General features: G+C 34.1%; 1 protein-coding gene across 1 annotated transcript in view; it reads left to right on the top strand.

Moving 5' to 3' along the window:
• Positions 1-3,189: 3,189 nt before the first annotated feature.
• LOC138312700 (nucleolar protein 58-like) overlaps positions 3,190-21,053 on the top strand; it is an 18,118-nt gene continuing 254 nt past the window's right edge. The window contains exons 1-22 of the mRNA XM_069253479.1: positions 3,190-3,242; positions 8,231-8,285; positions 8,439-8,529; positions 9,282-9,362; positions 9,730-9,846; positions 10,401-10,517; positions 10,895-10,947; positions 11,829-11,885; positions 13,685-13,720; positions 13,928-13,990; positions 14,150-14,185; positions 14,366-14,428; positions 14,589-14,624; positions 14,806-14,868; positions 15,028-15,063; positions 15,245-15,307; positions 15,467-15,502; positions 16,823-16,876; positions 17,254-17,301; positions 17,603-17,647; positions 19,186-19,225; positions 19,647-19,792. Of these exons, the coding sequence (XP_069109580.1) occupies positions 8,232-8,285; positions 8,439-8,529; positions 9,282-9,362; positions 9,730-9,846; positions 10,401-10,517; positions 10,895-10,947; positions 11,829-11,885; positions 13,685-13,720; positions 13,928-13,990; positions 14,150-14,185; positions 14,366-14,428; positions 14,589-14,624; positions 14,806-14,868; positions 15,028-15,063; positions 15,245-15,307; positions 15,467-15,502; positions 16,823-16,876; positions 17,254-17,301; positions 17,603-17,647; positions 19,186-19,225; positions 19,647-19,696 (1,239 nt within the window). The 5' untranslated portion in view covers positions 3,190-3,242; position 8,231 and the 3' untranslated portion in view covers positions 19,697-19,792. The remainder of the gene's footprint in view (positions 3,243-8,230; positions 8,286-8,438; positions 8,530-9,281; positions 9,363-9,729; positions 9,847-10,400; positions 10,518-10,894; positions 10,948-11,828; positions 11,886-13,684; positions 13,721-13,927; positions 13,991-14,149; positions 14,186-14,365; positions 14,429-14,588; positions 14,625-14,805; positions 14,869-15,027; positions 15,064-15,244; positions 15,308-15,466; positions 15,503-16,822; positions 16,877-17,253; positions 17,302-17,602; positions 17,648-19,185; positions 19,226-19,646; positions 19,793-21,053) is intronic.

Raw genomic sequence — 21,053 nt, 5'->3', positions numbered from 1 at the left:
TTGAAGGGAGTTTTTTTAAGCTTCCGTGTTGCAACGTCAGTTTATTGGGATTTGGATAAAACAGTATAAGGCAATTACAGTTAAGTTTAGGTGGGGTTTTAATAGGGTAGTGAAATTGTTTTATGAGTAATTCATTGTCAAAATTGGGATAAACTAAAAAACATTAAATTTAAATCATTATAGGTATGAATTTGCCGATATCTGGAGTGTTGAATGGATTTCAGTTTGCCTTTTTTGCATCTTCTTGAACACATAGTAGGTTTTCTGGTAGAAATTATGGTTATGATTAAAGCTCCTTGAAATACATTTGATGAACATTTATTTTAACATAAAATGTTCATATGGTGTTGTCATCTTTTGGGGGAAACATGGTACAAATTAGATATGTAATTTCTTTCCACTACGTAATACTCTAAGTTACGCTTTTTTTTTTCGAGGAGAATTTCTGGGGAATGGACATTTCGGGAACGTATTAGGGGTTCCGTTGATGTTTATAACACTATATGGTACTCCTGGTTGTGCGAAAAGTCTTCAAGACGAGATCTAGGGATTAACCGATGTCCCCCATGGAGGTAGATGTTCCGTAGCGCTAGAACGGTGGCTAACATTAGGGGTCATGCATGGGTGAACCCCGAACATTTGGGGCATCGTTAGATCTATGTATTGAGAGCTTTAACGTAGAGTTTCATAGTTGGAGAGGCAATGAATCAAGCCCACCGTAAATTTAATTAGATTGTTAGGCTTCAGTACGCTGATATTTTGCCCCCCATAGCAATTAGGTTTGGTCATGCCCTTGAGGAAGACCATATTATGTACAAAGACGGGGAACGAAATAGTCTAAGAAATCTTGGTTGGAATTTACATGGGCCAATGGTTTTGTTGCTTTGGTATGGCTATCATTTGGATAGGTTAAAATGAAGGATACAAGACTAATGTGGTGTTGAGGGTGGTTAGGTTTGACTTCATTTGCAAAATCCCCAGCAATTATGCTTACAAAATGGCAGAACCGGTGAAGAATCGTTACGATTATTTAGATATTGGTACATAATCTTAGAAGGGGTGACAAATGGTAAATGATTGTTGAACTGGGGCATCATGGCTAAGTCATGCTGAATTGTCTACGTTACCTAATTGAGATATCTGCGATGTTAGAAGACGCGTTACAATTAACCATACTTTGTACCAACGGACATTGCGCTGCAATGCATTACTTAAACTTGTGTTATATGCAAAGCTTGAAAAAGCGCTTCCACTCTGTGCAATAACACATGAAATCAGGCCTTTTTTTGCGGTCTAATTTGTGTTACTGATACACTGAAGCCACCAGCAGACTCCCCAAATATTGTCACAGAATTCGGATAGTCCACCAAAGTCGTCTATATTATCCTTGACCCACTGTATTGCCATCCTCTGATCCCAGAGTCCGTAATTCCCTTCCAGTCCACCTGTTTCCAGGTGTACTGTTGAATCCAAAAAACAGACCTAATCGGTAGGCATTGATAGTTTACCACGACAACATCACCGGTCAAGGCCAAATGTTATGATCCGTCATAAAACATCCCCTGGCCAAAGACATAGCCTCCACCGTGAATCCACACCATAACAAATCGCTTGTCGTAGGGGTCATGTCACGTGGTACATAGATATTCAATACCTGCAGTCCTCTGATTGGTTTAAATTCGGTATATACTTTTGGTACGGAGGCGGTATTGTCTGCATACATGATGGTCCAAATTTAGTTGCGTCCAGAGCTTCAGACCATGGACCCTTTGCTTCCGGTTAGCAAATCTGAGAGCTCCAATAGGTGGTTTAGCGTACGGAATATTTCGAAACTGGTAAACTTTCTCATTCCGCACGTGCTCAATGACTCCGATGACGTCTCCAAGTTTCATTCATGGACATGTTCTTTCTCTAAACATACAGTCGTGGATACAACCGTTAGTATAAATGAGAACTTGTTGATATTTGTCCATGCTGAAATGCAAAGATTGGTGGGGAAACGATTATTCTTCATTGAATGATTGTTGATCTGAAAGTAACATGCTATGATAAACGTCAAAACTCAAAAGTAAGAAAGATCTCTGTACATTCGATAGATCGAACTAGTTACAAAGAGGACCGCTTTGTGCCCTCCTAGAGAGCCATTCATCGATATATACCAAACATCGGGAATAGATTGTCATCATGCTTCAAATGTATGAGGACACCAAATTAAGGTCTTTTAAGGAACTATTTAGATAAAGCAAAGAGTCAATTTGCCCTATTTACAAAAACTGATATTATCAAAATATGTTTTCCATTATGTTGAGACAGAAGAACTAGCACATAAGAAATCAAAAGATACGTGGAAGCGAACTCTTTTTGAAACATCTTATTATAAATATCTAAGAAAATGGAGTCTTATGTATTGTAGTGGCACAAGGACGATACATGCACATGCTTTTGATTCTTTACCATAGCTACACCAATAGGTGCGATACTCTGTCAAGGAGGACCCAGTATTCACATTTCAGTGGCTGTATCCTATATTTTTCAAAAGCCTGTGGTACATGTTACAATGTATGTAAATGGGACAATTCATTTATCATAGTCCTATCAACAACATATCATTTAGTATTCAAAGATAATTTAGATTCCGTATAAAACATAAAAGGTCTATTTCAATGTAATCAAATAGGGTCATTAATCACCTAGTGATTTCTTCCTAATTAGCAAATAATTAGAAAGATTCCTAAATTTTCATTTGGATTCCTGGAGAGAAAATCACACTTTACGATACTGTCGCAACTCGACATGGGTCTCTGTACCTTACCGAATAAGTGGATGTCTTATCTCGTGGGGCATAGGACAACTATATATGACTAGCTATAACCTTAGATTGTATACAAAGGTCCAAGTAAAAAAAGAAACCATTCGATTAACAGGCAAAACCAAAGAAACAATGTCCAGCCCATATCGACTAAAAGTAAAACACAATGATTGTCTCGAAGTCTTGCAGCGCAAAAAAATCATAAAATAAAATAAAATTTAGTGCAAAGTTGAATGCGGATACAAGCAGCATTCTCGTTTGCACAGTTAAGAAGTATTGCAGCTTACCTTAAATTGGGTCGTGGACACAAATACCACACTAGGCACCACCATCTGATTGGCTTATTTTCTTACTTCCTGCCATGTGCGCATGCGCATCGAAGTGTAAACAAAGCTGGGACAGATACTGCGTCGCAGATACTGCACATCGTCAGGTTGTTGTGTTGATTTGTCATTTTAAGAAGCTGAACGCACTAGATATGGGATTTATTTAATTGCCATATATATATCAAATAATGTTAGTACGGAGTGACAAACTGTCATGTCTTGTTAGTTCCATGAAATGAAATACAAGAAATAGTGTGTCTCGGTTAAATCAAGTTATGACGTTGCTTTAATACAGTACTACATCAATCAATATGGTTTGTGATATGGTTTTCCGAGAGAAGGGACGCCGAGACTCCAAACTGATAAATATTTGAGTCCCATAGGCCTCATGGATTCTGGACCTACATAGATTTTTTGTAAACTGATCATTTTCATTTGAAATTGTTACTTTTCAGACCATTTCATAACACTTTGTGAGACTGAATGGTTTAATAGATGTGGTGTTAAACGCATGCACATTGGCATGAATGGTAATGCCGTTACTGTGTTATATGATATAGTGCTAATGTAAATTGAATAATTAGTGCTTGATGTATGGTTTATAATGCAGTTCATTAATACTGGGGTAGAAAAGAATGAAGTGCGGAATACTGAGTTAAATTATATGATGTAGCGCTTCATCGAAAAGCATGATATATAGATACGATGTGGTTCATGGGTCGAAAACATGTGGTGCTTCATATATGGTTTGGTAAGCCAATTGATAATGAGATATAGATTGGATGTGGTGCTTAAGTCGAAAACATGTGGAGCTTATTATATGGTTTGTGTTGCATCAAAATACTGATATAAAGGATGTGGTGCTTAGATCAAAAACATGTGGTGCTTATCCTATGGTTTGTCAATCCAATTGATAATGAGATATAGGATGTGGTGCTTAGGTAGAAAACATGTGGTGCTTATTATATGGTTAGATAAGCCAATTGATGAGATATAGATAGGATGTGGTGCTTAGGTCGAAAACATGTGCTTATTATATGGTTTGTGATGCAGCAAAATGCTGAGATATAGGATGTGGTGCTTATTATATGGTTTGTTTTGAAGCTGTATACTGAGATATAGGATGTGATGCTTAGGTCGAAAACATGTGGTGCTTATTATATGGTTTGTTATGAAGCTGAATACTGAGATATAGGATGTGATGCTTAGGTCAAAAACATGTGGTGCTTATTATATGGCTTGTTATGAAGCTGAATACCGAGATATAGGATGTGGTGCTTAGGTCGAAAACATGTGGTGCTTATTATATGGTTTGTGATGCAGCTGAATACTGAGATATAGGATGTGGTGCTTATTATATGGTTTGTTATGAAGCTGAATACCGCGATATAGGATGTGGTGCTTAGGTCAAAAAGATGTGTTGCTTATTATATGGTTTGTGATGCAGCTGAATACTGAGATATAGGATGTGGTGCTTAGGTCGAAAACATGTGGTGCTTATTATATGGTTTGTTATGAAGCTGAATACTGAGATATAGGATGTGGTGCTTAGGTCAAAAACATGTGGTGCTTATTATATGGTTTGTGATGAAGCTGAATACTGAGATATAGGATGTGGTGCTTAGGTCGAAAACATGTGGTACTTATTATATGGTTTGTTATGAAGCTGAATACTGAGATATAGGATGTGGTGCTTAGGTCGAAAACATGTGGTGCTTATTATATGGTTTGTGATGCAGCTGAATACTGAGATATAGGATGTGGTGCTTAGGTCAAAAACATGTGGTGCTTATTATATGGTTTGTTATGAAGCTGAATACCGAGATATAGGATGTGGTGCTTAGGTCGAAAACATGTGGTGCTTATTATATGGTTTGTTATGAAGCTGAATACTGAGATATAGGATGTGGTGCTTAGGTCGAAAACATGTGGTGCTTATTATATGGTTTGTGATACAGCTGAATACTGAGATATAGGATGTGGTGCTTAGGTCGAAAACATGTGGTGCTTATTATATGGTTTGTTATGAAGCTGAATACTGAGATATAGGATGTGGTGCTTAGGTCGAAAACATGTGGTGCTTATTATTTGGTTTGTGATGCAGCTGAATGCTGAGATATAGGATGTGGTGCTTTAAAACATGTGGTGCTTATTATATGGTTTGTTATGAAGCTGAATACTGAGATATAGGATGTGATGCTTAGGTCGAAAACATGTGGTGCTTATTATATGGTTTGTGATACAGCTGAATACTGAGATATAGGATGTGGTGCTTAGGTCAAAAACATGTGGTGCTTATTATATGGTTTGTTATGAAGCTGAATACTGAGATATAGGATGTGGTGCTTAGGTCGAAAACATGTGGTGCTTATTATATGGTTTGTTACAGCTGAATACTGAGATATAGGATGTGATGCTTAGGTCGAAAACATGTGGTGCTTATTATATGGTTTGTTATGAAGCTGAATACCGAGATATAGGATGTGGTGCTTAGGTCGAAAACATGTGGTGCTTATTATATGGTTTGTGATGCAGCTGAATACTGAGATATAGGATGTGGTGCTTATTATATGGTTTGTGATGCAGCTGAATACTGAGATATAGGATGTGGTGCTTAGGTCGAAAACATGTGTTGCTTATTATATGGTTTGTGATGCAGCTGAATACCGAGATATAGGATGTGGTGCTTAGGTCGAAAACATGTGGTGCTTATTATATGGTTTGTTATGAAGCTGAATACTGAGATATAGGATGTGGTGCTTAGGTCGAAAACATGTGGTGCTTATTATATGGTTTGTTATGAAGCTGAATACTGAGATATAGGATGTGGTGCTTAGGTCGAAAACATGTGGTGCTTATTATATGGTTTGTTATGAAGCTGAATACTGAGATATAGGATGTGGTGCTTAGGTCGAAAACATGTGGTGCTTATTATATGGTTTGTGATACAGCTGAATACTGAGATATAGGATGTGATGCTTAGGTCAAAAAGATGTGTTGCTTATTATATGGTTTGTGATGCAGCTGAATACTGAGATATAGGATGTGGTGCTTAGGTCGAAAACATGTGGTGCTTATTATATGGTTTGTTATGAAGCTGAATACTGAGATATAGGATGTGGTGCTTAGGTCGAAAACATGTGGTGCTTATTATATGGTTTGTGATACAGCTGAATACTGAGATATAGGATGTGGTGCTTAGGTCAAAAACATGTGGTGCTTATTATATGGTTTGTTATGAAGCTGAATACCGAGATATAGGATGTGGTGCTTAGGTCGAAAACATGTGGTGCTTATTATATGGTTTGTGATGCAGCTGAATGCTGAGATATAGGATGTGGTGCTTATTATATGGTTTGTGATACAGCTGAATACTGAGATATAGGATGTGGTGCTTAGGTCGAAAACATGTGGTGCTTATTATATGGTTTGTGATGCAGCTGAATACTGAGATATAGGATGTGGTGCTTAGGTTTGTGATGCAGCTGAATAACATGTGGTGCTTATCGATAACATGGTTTGTTATAAAGCTTTGTGATGCACTGAATACCGAGATATAGGATGTGGTGCTTAGGTCGAAAACATGTGGTGCTTATTATATTGTTTGTTATGAAGCTGAATACCGAGATATAGGATGTGGTGCTTAGGTTAAAAAACATGTGGTGCTTATTATATGGTTTGTTATGAAGCTGAATACTGAGATATAGGATGTGGTGCTTAGGTCGAAAACATGTGGTGCTTATTATATGGTTTGTCAAGCCAATTGATGAGATATAGATAGGATGTGGTGCTTAGGTAGAAAACATGTGGTGCTTATTATATGGTTAGATAAGCCAATTGATGAGATATAGATAGGATGTGGTGCTTAGGTCGAAAACATGTGGTGCTTATTATATGGTTTGTGATGCAGCAAAATGCTGAGATATAGGATGTGGTGCTTATTATATGGTTTGTTATGAAGCTGAATACTGAGATATAGGATGTGGTGCTTAGGTCGAAAACATGTGGTGCTTATTATATGGTTTGTTATACAGCTGAATACTGAGAGATATAGGATGTGGTGCTGGCTTAGGTCAAAAATAATGAGATGTGGTGCTTATTATATGGTTTGTTATGAAGCTGATAGATGTGGTGCTAGATCGATAGGATGTGGTGATGCTTAGGTACGAAATAGGATGTGGTGCTTATTATATGGTTTGTTATGAAGCTGAATACTGAGATATAGGATGTGGTGCTTAGGTCAAAAACATGTGGTGCTTATTATATGGTTTGTTATGAAGCTGAATACTGAGATATAGGATGTGGTGCTTAGGTCGAAAACATGTGGTGCTTATTATATGGTTTGTTATGAAGCTGAATACCGAGATATAGGATGTGGTGCTTAGGTCGAAAACATGTGGTGCTTATTATATGGTTTGTTAAAACAATTGATAATGAGATATAGGATGTGGTGCTTAGGTCGAAAACATGGTTTGGTAAGTCAATTGATACTGAGATATATGTCATGGCGCGGCGTCAGTCGTCCGTCCATCCGTCAACATTCTTTTGAATCGCTACTAGTCATCGAGTTCTCCATGGACTGTGACCAAATTTGGCCACCAAAATCCTTAGTTGAAGGGGAACAGAACTTGTATAAATTTTGCCTCTGACCCCCCAGGGGCAGAAGGGCGGGGCCCAATAGGGAAATAGAGGTAAATCCTATACATCGCTACTTGTCCTAGAGTTCTGCATGGATTGTGACCAAATTTGGCCACAAACATCCTTGAGGGAACAGGAACAGAACTTGTATAAATTTTGGCTCTGACCCCCTGGGAGCAGGAAGGGCGGGGCGAAATTGGTAATCAGAGGTAAATATTCAAATTCCTTCAGAAAAGGAACAATGAACCTGTATTCAGAACATTACTTTGTATTATAAACCAGATGAGCGATACAGGCCCTTTGAGCCTCTTGTTATGTAGCTAAATACTGAGATATAAGATGTGGTGATTAGGTTATGATTGATATCTGTAGTTATTAGACATTAGTATGTAGAGAGTTTATGAAATGAACATTAATGAAGTCGTAATTAAATGATTTTATTTATTTTAATATATAGAATGAGCAAAAGAAGAAAGGTATTGGAAGAAGGATGGAGACGTTTAAAGAGCAGAGTATGTAAATTGATTGGAAGTGACATTAAATTAAATGCATGAAATTTGTGTTAAATTATGGAAGTGTATTAGCATTAGATATGATCAAACATTTTTAGCAGAGTTAAAATGATGTAGTTTTAATGCTAACTGTGTAATGCTTGTTACTTGAAGGTGGAGAAATTTGTAAAGAAGCAAGTTCCAGGACCATCAATTGCTGTCCTTTATATGAAGGAGGGACGGGAGGGAGGAATCAAGTTCTGTGGTGAATAATACATTTTTTTGCATAAATGGTGTAAATTTTGTTTAATGTTAAGGATGTCAGGATTGACTTCCCATGAATATGACATTACGTTGATAATTCATGTGGAAGGTAATGCTTCGTTAAAGACATAATTGATGAAGAAAAAGCGAATTGTATGATAAATGTAGTTAAGTTATATTTGTTATATTTTATTACTGTTAAAACACCTCATACAATCTGCCATTAGTATACCATTACCAAAAAGTGTTACGTATGGTTACAGTTGACTGGAATTGTGTTTGGTTGGTCCTTGTTGAAATGATGTAAAAAAGAAGGTATTCATTCAAGTTGATGATAGAAAAAAATGGTGCAAGTTGGATAGTGTGATATGTAGTAATTACCAGTGACAAACAAATTATACAGTATACAGTTGTTGACTGGGGTTGAGGGCAACAGATGATTTGTTGGGCCCGAAGACAAACTGTTGCCCGAGGCCGAAGGCCGAGGGAAACAGTATGTGTGAGGGTCCAACAAATCATCTGTTGCCCGAAAACCCAGTCTACAACTGTTTTGTTATACCCCATTGTGACGTCACTCCGGTCCAACAGCACATTTTAACATTCGATTTTAGCAGTTCTTTGGACCGCTCGGCGGAACAGTTCATTTATTGGCATTTTTGTCAATAGAGTTTATATAGAAACGATTGTATAGCGGTATAACAATAGCTGCTGATGTATAGCAAAATTGAAAATAAGCATATTTTCCGATTACAGGGTCTAGCAATATGGAAAAATTTGTGAATGAAGAGGCAGTTCAAGAGTCATTCATAAGTTGTTGCGGAAAGGAAGCAAAAGGTACAAGAATTATATGATGTTATGATGATGTGAAATGTATTAATTTGTAATTGAATACACTATTGATGAATAAATGTTTTGTTACTGGTTAAAAAGAATATGACTGGTAGAAGGCATTTTTAGTGTTGAAGTCTGAATTACTGTTATGTACATGTTATGTATAGTTTTATTGAAGTTTATAACAGTAAGCATCACATTAGTAATGACATATTTTTTATTTATCTGAAAGCTTGAAATGTGTATAATACAAAACGAAACACATAGATATGAAAATTGTTTCCTACACAAAACTAAAATTAAATGATCACATGGACACAAGAATTGTGTTGTGCACAATAGAGGTTAAGATTTCATTTTATCTGTTTAGATGGAGAAGAGACAGAGGAGTCGGGATGTACTGAAAGAATAAGCATAGAAATGGATCCATCGGCCATAAGTGTTCAAAATTTGAGAAAAATAGTTTCAGCCATTGTAAGGCAGCATGGTATGTATACCAAAGCAGCATGATATGTATACCTGTATAATAGATTAACAATAAGTGCAACATATTATGTAAATGAAGTATGATGATTCAAAAGTTTGATCTCAATATTATCAAGATTAATCCTGACATGTATGAGTTATAACATGTTATATAGTGAATAATATAGGGTGTATGGAAAGATGTTTAAAACTGATTTGATAATTTTTTTACTTGTTTGTAAAGCCAAAATGATTGATACAGCATTAACAAAATATGTAATGGTATAGATTTTAATCTCCAAAGTTAGTGTTTGTTAGATCATATCACCTATTGTGGATACCCCGATAGCTCTATGTCATAAGATTGCATAAAGATTTGTTTGATTAGTGGTAACAGATGGAAATATATGTATGGAATCCCTTACATGATATTTCAGATATTGGCTAAAGAAAAGCAATAAGTAAATCCCATTGATATTTAAACAGACTCCGAAATGAAAGTTTTACTTGTACACCTGATGCTATGCCTTTGTTGGTGATGTGTCACTAGTGTCAAAGAAAGATTTTTATCAACAGTTGAAAAAGTCGACAAGAAAGTGCAGAGAGGCTATTGGGGAGAGGATAGGTTTCGTCCACCATGGTGGCCAGAAGATGTACCTTTTGTGTCCCCAAATGCTGCAAGGGGGAACAAAGGTAAGGATGTTACTCTGAATCACAGGTGTAGGCTAGTTCCTGTGACTCAGAAATGAAAGATATTCATATTCGGCCACTACACATGTTCTTATCACTAACAAGGAAATGTGTATTGGCCGAACTTTCAAATCTTGTATTTTAGAATCACAGGAAGTAGCCTACATCTGCGCTCAGAATAAATGTTATATAGACTCAATAATATTTATGTATCAATTAAAATTTAACGTTTTGTAATAGAGGTGACTACTGTACATAATGTTTTTATCAGTTTTATCTGTAAGTGATATATATTAATATAAAATAAATTGATAATTGCATGACTTACTTTAATACTTATTTTTACTAATCAATGTTTGATGTTATTTAACTTTATAAAGGAAGATCAACTTTGACTGGGCTTGTAGAGACCATCAGATGTTACCAAGGCTGGGTAAGAATTATTACTATTAAGTTTGATCATAGTGTAAAGATTTAACATGAAGTTATGTATTGTTCAGAAAGTGACATAATTTGAGTTTTTGCAAGGGTATTTACAAGTATAGGATTGACAAAAATGATTGAATTAAACATAATATGAAATGTTTTGCTTATAAATATTCATTTGTTATTGTTTGAAGGTTTTGAATAAATGTTCTGTTTTAAAAGCAATTATTATACAGTACCTGTCAGTAATGACAGGTTTCCATGAAGCACACATAACATATAGTGCTTTTGAAAAGTAAAAGCGAAGCAAGTGTTGAAGTATATGTGAATATGTAGTTTAATAACTGAATGCTTTAATGACATTGTTTTAAGGTCATGTGACCCCAAGTGTCAGGATTACTTAAAGTCATCATCTTTCGTTCCTCACTGTGCATTAACTTTGTACATTTGAACTCCATCTCCAGTTATAGCTGTATAAATTGGCTGAAACTTCTATGAAATGATCCTGACATAGTCCTGACAAAGTATTGTTATTTTTCGGGTCAGTCCCAGATACAGGATGGCTGCCACAGCTGCCATCTTGGAGACACATTTTGAAATTCTTCAGAAGTTCCACTGGTGCGATTTATATGCTTGAAATGATCCTGAAATGGCCCCGACTATGTGTTTCAGGTTAACCACGAATTGAAGATATGGCCATCATGATACCATATGTAATATTGGTTTTTTCGCTGAGGTAGTCAGATGGCGGTTAAGGCCCTTGGAACTTAAAACTGAAAAGGGATACATAAATAGTATATAAATGAAATGTATATAAATGTTTGTATTTAAAAGATAATTATAGATATACAGTAATTTCATACTAAGTTACTGTTGACATTTACCTAGATGTCCATTGAAGCTGAATGCAGGGAAGACCCTAGAGATGGAAATGCTGATGCAACAGTAAGTATACAACATGAGATTAAAGTAAGTGAAAACATGTAATTGACAAAATTACAAAGTAGAAAAATCACATTTTTTTAATCAACAAATGTATTTTTTCATATTGTAAAAGAATGTGATGTCAACCAGTTTATCATTGAATGAAGTACATTGTAAATTTTAATTAAGTAATACATGTATGTATATATATATATATACATGAAATAAAACTCAACGACCTTCCTCTAGTACTTTCGTCATTTCATGATGGCTCTTCAGAAATGTTTATTTTTCAAAGAAGAAATCAATGACGTCACAAATAGCGTGAGGTCGCAAGGAACACACGTTTACATAACAATAATATGAGGTTGGGCCATTTTCTATTAGGGACTATTGAGGTTTTTTGTGAACATTATTTGCCCAATTTTGATATGAAATTAGTCAAACTTTATTAGAATTATTAGCCTAAGATATAGCATTTGAACATCCATATCCGTCCTCGATGAACCCCTGGTGGACCAGAGGGGTATATAGGACCAAACAGGGTCAAAATGATTAAGATTTCAAAAAATACTTCTATGCTCACAGGTCTGATGGAAGCAAATACTCTTCATAGTCTAAAAAGTCAAATATATAAATCACTGACTAACTTCAAGGCCCACCTTATAGTGTTTATATGTCTTTTATTTGTTTCATTATATATTCTAACTCAGGTGACCGTTAAGGCCCATGGGCCTCTAGTTTATAATATATTTAGAAGCTAATTTCCTTTGTTTTCGAACAAAACAGTGTCTGAAGAATGTAATTGATATAAAGGTATAACATTAAATTGATCACCTGCACAAGCATGTATATGTTTATTGACATTCAAATTACGTAGATAATCCATGTTATTTGTTGCCTATGAACAATCATAAGTGTTCTAAGTTGATAAGTACTTTGTCCGATGTAAAAATTACCACAACGAGAACAAATCGTAGCATATATCACACACTTCAATTTACAATTCATGTGTGCATTTGCAGTGAAATACAAGCCATTTTTAAACACATATGTACTTCATTCAATAATAATTGGACATTTACCGCATCTAGGTGTCTTCCATTTCGACACCACGGGGTCAGCAATAGAGTTATTGAACTTGGAACTTGTTAACATATGTTTTTAATTTTTAGGTTGTCTTCTACTCTGCAAGATAGTATGATTTTCAAAAGTCTTTCTCATACGATCTCTACTTTGCATTAACTGATTACATTTATTTTTAATCACAGGAAAAATATTGAAATTTCTTGGGTTGAAAGTAGAAACAAAAGTAATCAAAGCCTTATTTACTTTATGTTAATGTATACGGGATGTAAACGGTCCCTTTTCAATTGCTTTACCAATACCATGCTCTATTACCTCATCAGGATAACATTGAGCCTTAAGATATTAACTGACCAAGTCTAATATCTGGTAATTTCTTCTCACTAGCAATTATAATAATCCTTGAGGCGAGATTAAAAGGAATATTCACTTTAGTATGTTTACTATGATTAGAATAAAAATTCAGGTAATTGTGTGCATCTGTTGCTTTATAATATAACTCTGTAGTAATTATACCAGCTTCATTTGTTTGAACTAAAACATCTAAAAATGGCATATAAATTTCACTGCACTCCATTGTATAAGAAATTGATGGATGGAGATAATTCAACATATGAAATGAAATATATATATCCTTGTCTGGTGGCCATATCATAAAAAAATCATCAAGGAACCTTAAAAAATTATGTTTAACAAATTCATATATTCATAGGTAATATATACATCTATTGCAGGAGACTGGCCAATCGAAGAAAAGGAAAAAGACAGAAGTAAGTATTTATCTATTTCCATTTATTCATATAAATAAATGTTGTCATGATTGCATTTCACAACTGAAAAAGGAATGCATTAAAAAGTGGAATGAATTATTGACTTGGCAAATCCATCAATGTGAAGCTGAATATGAAAACAAGCTATCAAAACAGCAAATTTTCATACATTGATATATTTATCATGATAACATATTATAACTACAGGAGACAGGGGAACATTTGCAGAAAAACAAAGGCAAAGAGGCCCAGAAATCTGCAGAGGTCAAAGTAAGTGAATACAGATTATTTGCAGTATTATGATCATAAATCTACCAACAAGCAAGTGTCTGTTTTGTCCAGGATTTGGGGGATTATGGTGTCAGCCAATTTAGTAGAGAAATTGAAGAAACTGATATTTAAAGTAATGCATGTATACTTATATTGCAGGAGACTGGCCAATCGAAGAAAAGGAAAAAGACAGAAGTAAGAATTTATCTATTTCCATTATTCATACAAATAAAACTTGTCATGATTGAATTTCACAACTGAAAAAGGAATGCATTAAAAAGTGGAATGAATTATTGACTTGGCAAATCCATCAATGTGAAATTAAAGTAGAAAATGAAAGCAGAATTTTATCATGATAACATATTATAACTACAGGAGACAGGGAAACATTTGCAGAAAAACAAAGGCAAAGAGGCCCAAAAATCTGCAGAGGTCAAAGTAAGTGAATACAGATTATTTGCAGTATTATGATCATAAATCTACCAACAAGCAAGTGTCTGTTTTGTCCAGGATTTGGGGGATTATGGTGTCAGCCAATTTAGTAGAGAAATTGAAGAAGCTGATATTTAAAGTAATGCATGTATACTTTAAATTGCAGGAGACTGGCCAATCGAAGAAAAGGAAAAAGACAGAAGTAAGAATTTATCTATTTCCATTTATTCATACAAATAAAACTTGTCATGATTGAATTTCACAACTGAAAAAGGAATGCATTAAAAAGTGGAATGAATTATTGACTTGGCAAATCCATCAATGTGAAATTAAAGTAGAAAATGAAAGCAGAATTTTATCATGATAACATATTATAACTACAGGAGACAGGGGAACATTTGCAGAAAAACAAAGGCAAAGAGGCCCAGAAATCTGCAGAGGTCAAAGTAAGTGAATACAGATTATTTGCAGTATTATGATCATAAATCTACCAACAAGCAAGTGTCTGTTTTGTCCAGGATTTGGGGGATTATGGTGTCAGCCAATTTAGTAGAGAAATTGAAGAAGCTGATATTTAAAGTAATGCATGTATACTTAAATTGCAGGAGACTGGCCAATCGAAGAAAAGGAAAAAGACAGAAGTAAGAATTTATCTATTTCCATTTATTCATATAAATAAAACTTGTCATGATTGAATTTCACAACTGAAAAAGGAATGCATTAAAAAGTGGAATGAATTATTGACTTGGCAAATCCATCAATGTGAAATTAAAGTAGAAAATGAAAGCAGAATTTTATCATGATAACATATTATAACTACAGGAGACAGGGGAACATTTGCAGAAAAACAAAGGCAAAGAGGCCCAGAAACCTGCAGAGGTCAAAGTAAGTGAATACAGATTATTTGCAGTATTATGATCATAAATCTACCAACAAGCAAGTGTCTGTTTTGTCCAGGATTTGGGGGATTATGGTGTCAGCCAATTTAGTAGAGAAATTGAAGAAGCTGATATTTAAAGTAATGCATGTATACTTAAATTGCAGGAGACTGGCCAATCGAAGAAAAGGAAAAAGACAGAAGTAAGAATTTATCTATTTCCATTTATTCATACAAATAAAACTTGTCATGATTGAATTTCACAACTGAAAAAGGAATGCATTAAAAAGTGGAATGAATTATTGACTTGGCAAATCCATCAATGTGAAATTAAAGTAGAAAATGAAAGCAGAATTTCAAATTATATGAGAGTGGTTCATTTGTGTGTTTATTCATTAAGGATATCTGATGAATGAAAAGTACAGGAAAAGGATCAATGTATTGATTTCCATAATGTTTATTTATGTCAAAAAACATGACATTGACAAAATGTACAATTCATCAGTGCTTCAATACAGGTAATTGTTAAAACAATTGGAATGGCTCAAAGTATGTGATTGTAAGATTTATGAATGTAAATATTGTGATGAGGTTGATAGTATGACTTTTTGAATACTGTATGCCTCTCGCCTTAGATATCAGAAAATTATGATACACAACTACATGAAGACCCTAATTTAATATCCTGCAACTGCTGAATACTGATGTATAACTACTGCTAGATATCCATCAATACGATCACATGAATTTATTTTCCATCTGACGGATACCTTGCTAACTTGACACCAAACTTCAACCTTGTGTTGAATGTGACGTCACTTTTTAGCAGGACTCAATGAAGTTTCAATAATGATGTCGTTTTCACATTAATGAAACCCTTGTATGGTGGTGTCATCTTTTTCATGGAAAGGCATGTATTGTTAATAATTCTTAGATGGGTAATTATTTTGTTTTTGAGTAATTTAGTATTGTTTCATTAATATTACACACTGAACAGGTTTAGTGGAACTGTTAACGAAAACACTTGTATATGTCACACATTAGTAAAAAGGAGTACAATCTCATTCAGTTTAGCGAATGAGTCTTTATCTGCGCTTTAAAGAATCATCTTAGTTTGTTAAATGAAATAATTACTTGCAATTGGCATTCGCTTTGAATGTCAGGAAAGAGTTGCAGGATAATTGAAATACACAGATATAGTGTTTTTTAAAACCAGATTTATTTTGGAGCTTGACACAGAAAGCCAATCAAAGTCTCGTCATCTTATGTTTCCTGAGTCTCTCACCAAAATAACCCTTGTATTGTAAGACAGTAAACATGGATACCCTATATATACCTACAATGGAAGTGAATGTGTTTCCTATTGTTCCATGACTTAGCACCATATGATTTGTTGGAAAACTGTTCTCGTAAATATGTAATGAGACCTGGTGACATTGAAGAATGATTACAACTGTACAAAAAAGCAGACATTTGTTATAGTGAGTTATTGTTTTCATTTGAAATACATGTACATATTCCAGGTGTCTGGTGTGCCTTTCAAAAAGGATGAAGAACTGAAAAAACCTGATGTTACGGTAAGTACGAGTCTTCCACAGAAAATTACATATGGTATTTCAAGATGAGAAAGATTGAATTGTAAAGACAGCAAAAACGAATTGTCTTGTCAAAGATACCTATGGTGACCAACAAAATAACTTTGATATGGACTTAGCTTAACAAAGCTTGCGATACATATGTTATAGTATGAATTTACTGCAAGTGTGTTTGTTGTAATTATGTTTTACTGTTAATACAGTATATGTTAGGTTATGACATTTTGAATGTAATTCAATATATATGTAGTTGGACATAATGCCAAAAAATTGGTGCCATGTATCATAATATTACCTAAATAATTGAGTTAATTGATGTAAGTGTATATCATATTCAAATAGAGAATGCTATTTTGCAGGTGTCTGATAAGCCTAGACATGAAAAAAATGAGGCCAAAAACATTAATGTAAGTGAATTAAGATATCATTAAGATGAGGAATATAGAAATGGCAGCAAAAAGTAGGTTTAAAAGATTCAACGGAATCTTGATTTATTATGCTATTTAAATATGTGATAGTTGTATCATTCCTGAGGGTGTAAATATATGTTTGTATATGTGTTTCTGTAAGCTGACAAGTTAGAATAAGTTGCAGTTCCATTTGGATTTTTGAAAATGCATTGTGGGAATGTTAAATTGAAGTATTAATCCCTCAATTAATTATTTTCATGTCATTCGAAGGATTTGCTTTCGATATTATTTTATGCAGAGAGCTTCACTGACTGTTGATGACATCATTAACATGTGTCAAAAGGTAAAATATAGTGGATATCAGTGCTTGTTGCATCTAATTTAATTCAGAATGTTATACAGTGTTTACTGGTTATGTTTGTTCTTACCCATGGTAAGATGAAATCATCAGTGTTACAGAAAGTAACGACATCAGCATGCTTTGATGACACTTTTTGCTTTTTGTAATGCATAACGTTATGAATGATATGCATTCAACTTTGAATTTTTTTCCTGTTGATGTGATTTAACCAATTTCGATATACATTTAGAGCATTTATTACTTGATTTATGAAACGTTGAAAAGTCTTATTTTATAAAAGAGTGTAATGTAGCATACCATCATGAAAGTGTCATAACTATACATTTTCATGTTTCTTTGAAGCCAGAATAAATATATTGATAGTTTTCTAATAGATTTCACTGATTCAAAATACTTTTCTAAAACACTTTAAGTTAGTTTCATTGGTTGAAATTGATAACTGGTTTATGAAATCCTGTATATCGAATACACTCACATTATACAGTGTTTTAAAGTTTTGTTATATCATGAAATATCATGTACTATGTGATTGAATGGGGTATACAAGTTTATATCTTCTTAACTTCTGTTTAGTTATTTTTCTTAAGTTTAAAGAGTCTAAAATGTGCGTAATATACAAGTTTGTATACCCTAACTTCACAGTTAGATATTTAGAAATACCCAAGATTTCATTTTTATTTATAACAACATTGCAATAGCCATTGAACAAGTTCAGATTATGAAAACATATATTTATTAATTAATTAATGGGAAGGTTTGTTATTAGAAGTCATGATACAAATCTGTTAATGGACCAATTGTAAGAGTGTAGTTAATGAAAATAATTTTGTCTTTGTGTGGTTGCAGCTGAAAAATGGAATGAGAATTAACGTCTTTAATTAAACATGGTGTACATTCAAGTCACTGAAATATATTGAAATCTTGGGTATGGCCCATGTACATACTGGTATAGATGTTTGAGATGTTGAAGAAATATATTGACCTAAATATCATAACCAAATATAAAACGACACAGTGTTCTACTCTTCATATTTCTATCTATATCGGTATGTGGCCCCAAAGTTTATGAAACTCATTCTATCAAGCCAGACTTTTTTCTGTAATTTTAAAAATATTTTTATTCACTTTTCAAATATGTACCGTATTTTCCGGAGCATTATCGTACTTCAAAAGAGATCGATCGTATCAGAAACGTGAAACATAGATGGTTACGTGGGTGCATGGGCCTAACTTTTGCGTGCGGCTTATATAACGGTGCGTCTTATACGTGTACAAGACCTGAAAAAATCGTACAAAAGGCCTCTGTGGCTTATACACAGGTGCGGTTTATTGTCCGGAAAATACTGTACACAAAAAAAAAATCATGTCTGTTTCGGGTTACATTAGTTACACTGGTGACATATGCAAAAAAATGTTTCACAGATGAAATCAAAGGATATGAGGCTGATAAATGTGTTTTTGTTACTTGTTATTGTTACTTATTGTATTCTGTTGAGAAATTGTTCTTTATGTTACATCAGTTGAACCAGGAAATTTGGAATGTATGGATGAAATGTATGTGTAAGTATAACATAACATTATGCCAAGTGGAATTGATATCTGAACAAAAGTATTGTATTTCTTTCCAAGAAACTTTCATTTAGAAGAGTCTAACAGTGGAAATATGTTATCAGATTATTTGTGTTTAAGTATTCAACAATTCAAATGTGAAATAATTTGAAATAGCACAGTGACTACTTTTTAATGAAATATGATATAAGTTTATGTATACAACCATGGTGTTGCTTCAATCTGCCTACAATTATTTCCTTATAGCAAGTCATATGTAGTCATAAGTATAATTAATGAAATTGGCATAAGTGGAAATAAGAAAGACATTTGAAAACTGATATTTACATACTGATAAGAATTTAACTTGCATCCTTGTGGAAAACGCCATAATTTTTGGGACACATGTAATAAATGTTTGTACATTACATAGGGTATTGGTACAGAAGATGTGACCCATGTAATGCTGAGATCCTTATCTAACTTAAGCAGTGCTGATATGAAGAGGGTTGCACTTCCGCTGATGGATGCTTTGTTTGCACCAAACTCTGTCCCTTTTAAAGAAAGTGAAGACAAGAGGTATTAAATTTATGTGATTGTATTACTAACACTAATTTTTAGAAAATAATGTCTGTTAAAGTTATATTGGTGGTTATATTTTGTATGTTATATGGTTGCGTAGAGAGTGAGAATAACCAAGTAGAAAGTATTAAAGACACTGACGATAAAAAACCTGTCATCAAAGTTCATGGTTTAGATAAATGGAAAGCAGATAGAATTGGACTCAAGAAGTTGCTATGATAATCAGTGCACTAATTGATGGGTTGCCAGCTGTCAATCAAACTGTCTATGTATCACATGTGACTATTTTATTTGTATTGTGTAAGTTGATGGGACATTTAAGCATTAAACTGTCTTCCTATGGAATAGATACCAGAACTTTGTGGATATCATTCACATTTTAAATTGATTGTCTGTAAAGTTGTGGCATTTACATTAGACAATGGATTCCATAGGAAGATAGTTTAATATTTAAATTTTACATTATTAACTCATTCTGTGGGTCTATGCATTAATGTTGTAAAGTAAAACCAGGAACCTAGTCTATTGAAGACAATTTAATCCACAATATGGAACAGCCATGTTGACTGTCACCAGTTGACATTACCATGTCAACATTAGTGATGTTATGATGGTCACGTTTGGGTGTCAGTTACACTCACTTAGACTTCATTTTGCCTTGGTTAGTTTATATAATATGATTAAGTGGCAAGTGTATATAAATATATGACAATGTTTCTCTTAAAGGGACAATAAGTGTAAGAGTACATTAAAATTTGCACATATTTCTGAAACATACCAGTTCTTATTGAAATTAGATTAGTTGGTTTTACTGTGATATGCCAGAAAAGCCACTGTAGTGAAATGTATGTGAAATGTTCAAACTCACTTACTGTCCAGTAATTTGAAATATTGGTCAGATGGCTTGTATGCCGAACCCTGACCCTTGCCAGTGAAGTAAAGAAATGTTTGTGTAGAACTAAGTAACTCATATTGCTCGTACAGTAGTGTGTTTACCTTATTAGATGCATGTCCTTGTCTAAATATAATTTCACCAACTCCTCATAGCATTTGTTTAACGTGCATGACTTGGGCTCACGGTATGGGTACATCGTATATATGTTGTACCTGCTTGATCATATTGATAAACGATTTGGAATTTCATTTCAACAGTATAAATCAAAATACAATGTCGTGAAGTTTGTCAATATTTGTTGTTATATGTTTCATAAGGAATGTAAAACAAGGCATGTATGTCATATTTGGCTTTGTGGTTATG

This window comes from Argopecten irradians, unplaced genomic scaffold (genome assembly GCF_041381155.1).
Source record: "Argopecten irradians isolate NY unplaced genomic scaffold, Ai_NY scaffold_0426, whole genome shotgun sequence".
NCBI classification, from domain to species: Eukaryota; Metazoa; Mollusca; class Bivalvia; order Pectinida; family Pectinidae; genus Argopecten; species Argopecten irradians.
This window is presented reverse-complemented; position numbering and strand designations above follow the sequence as displayed.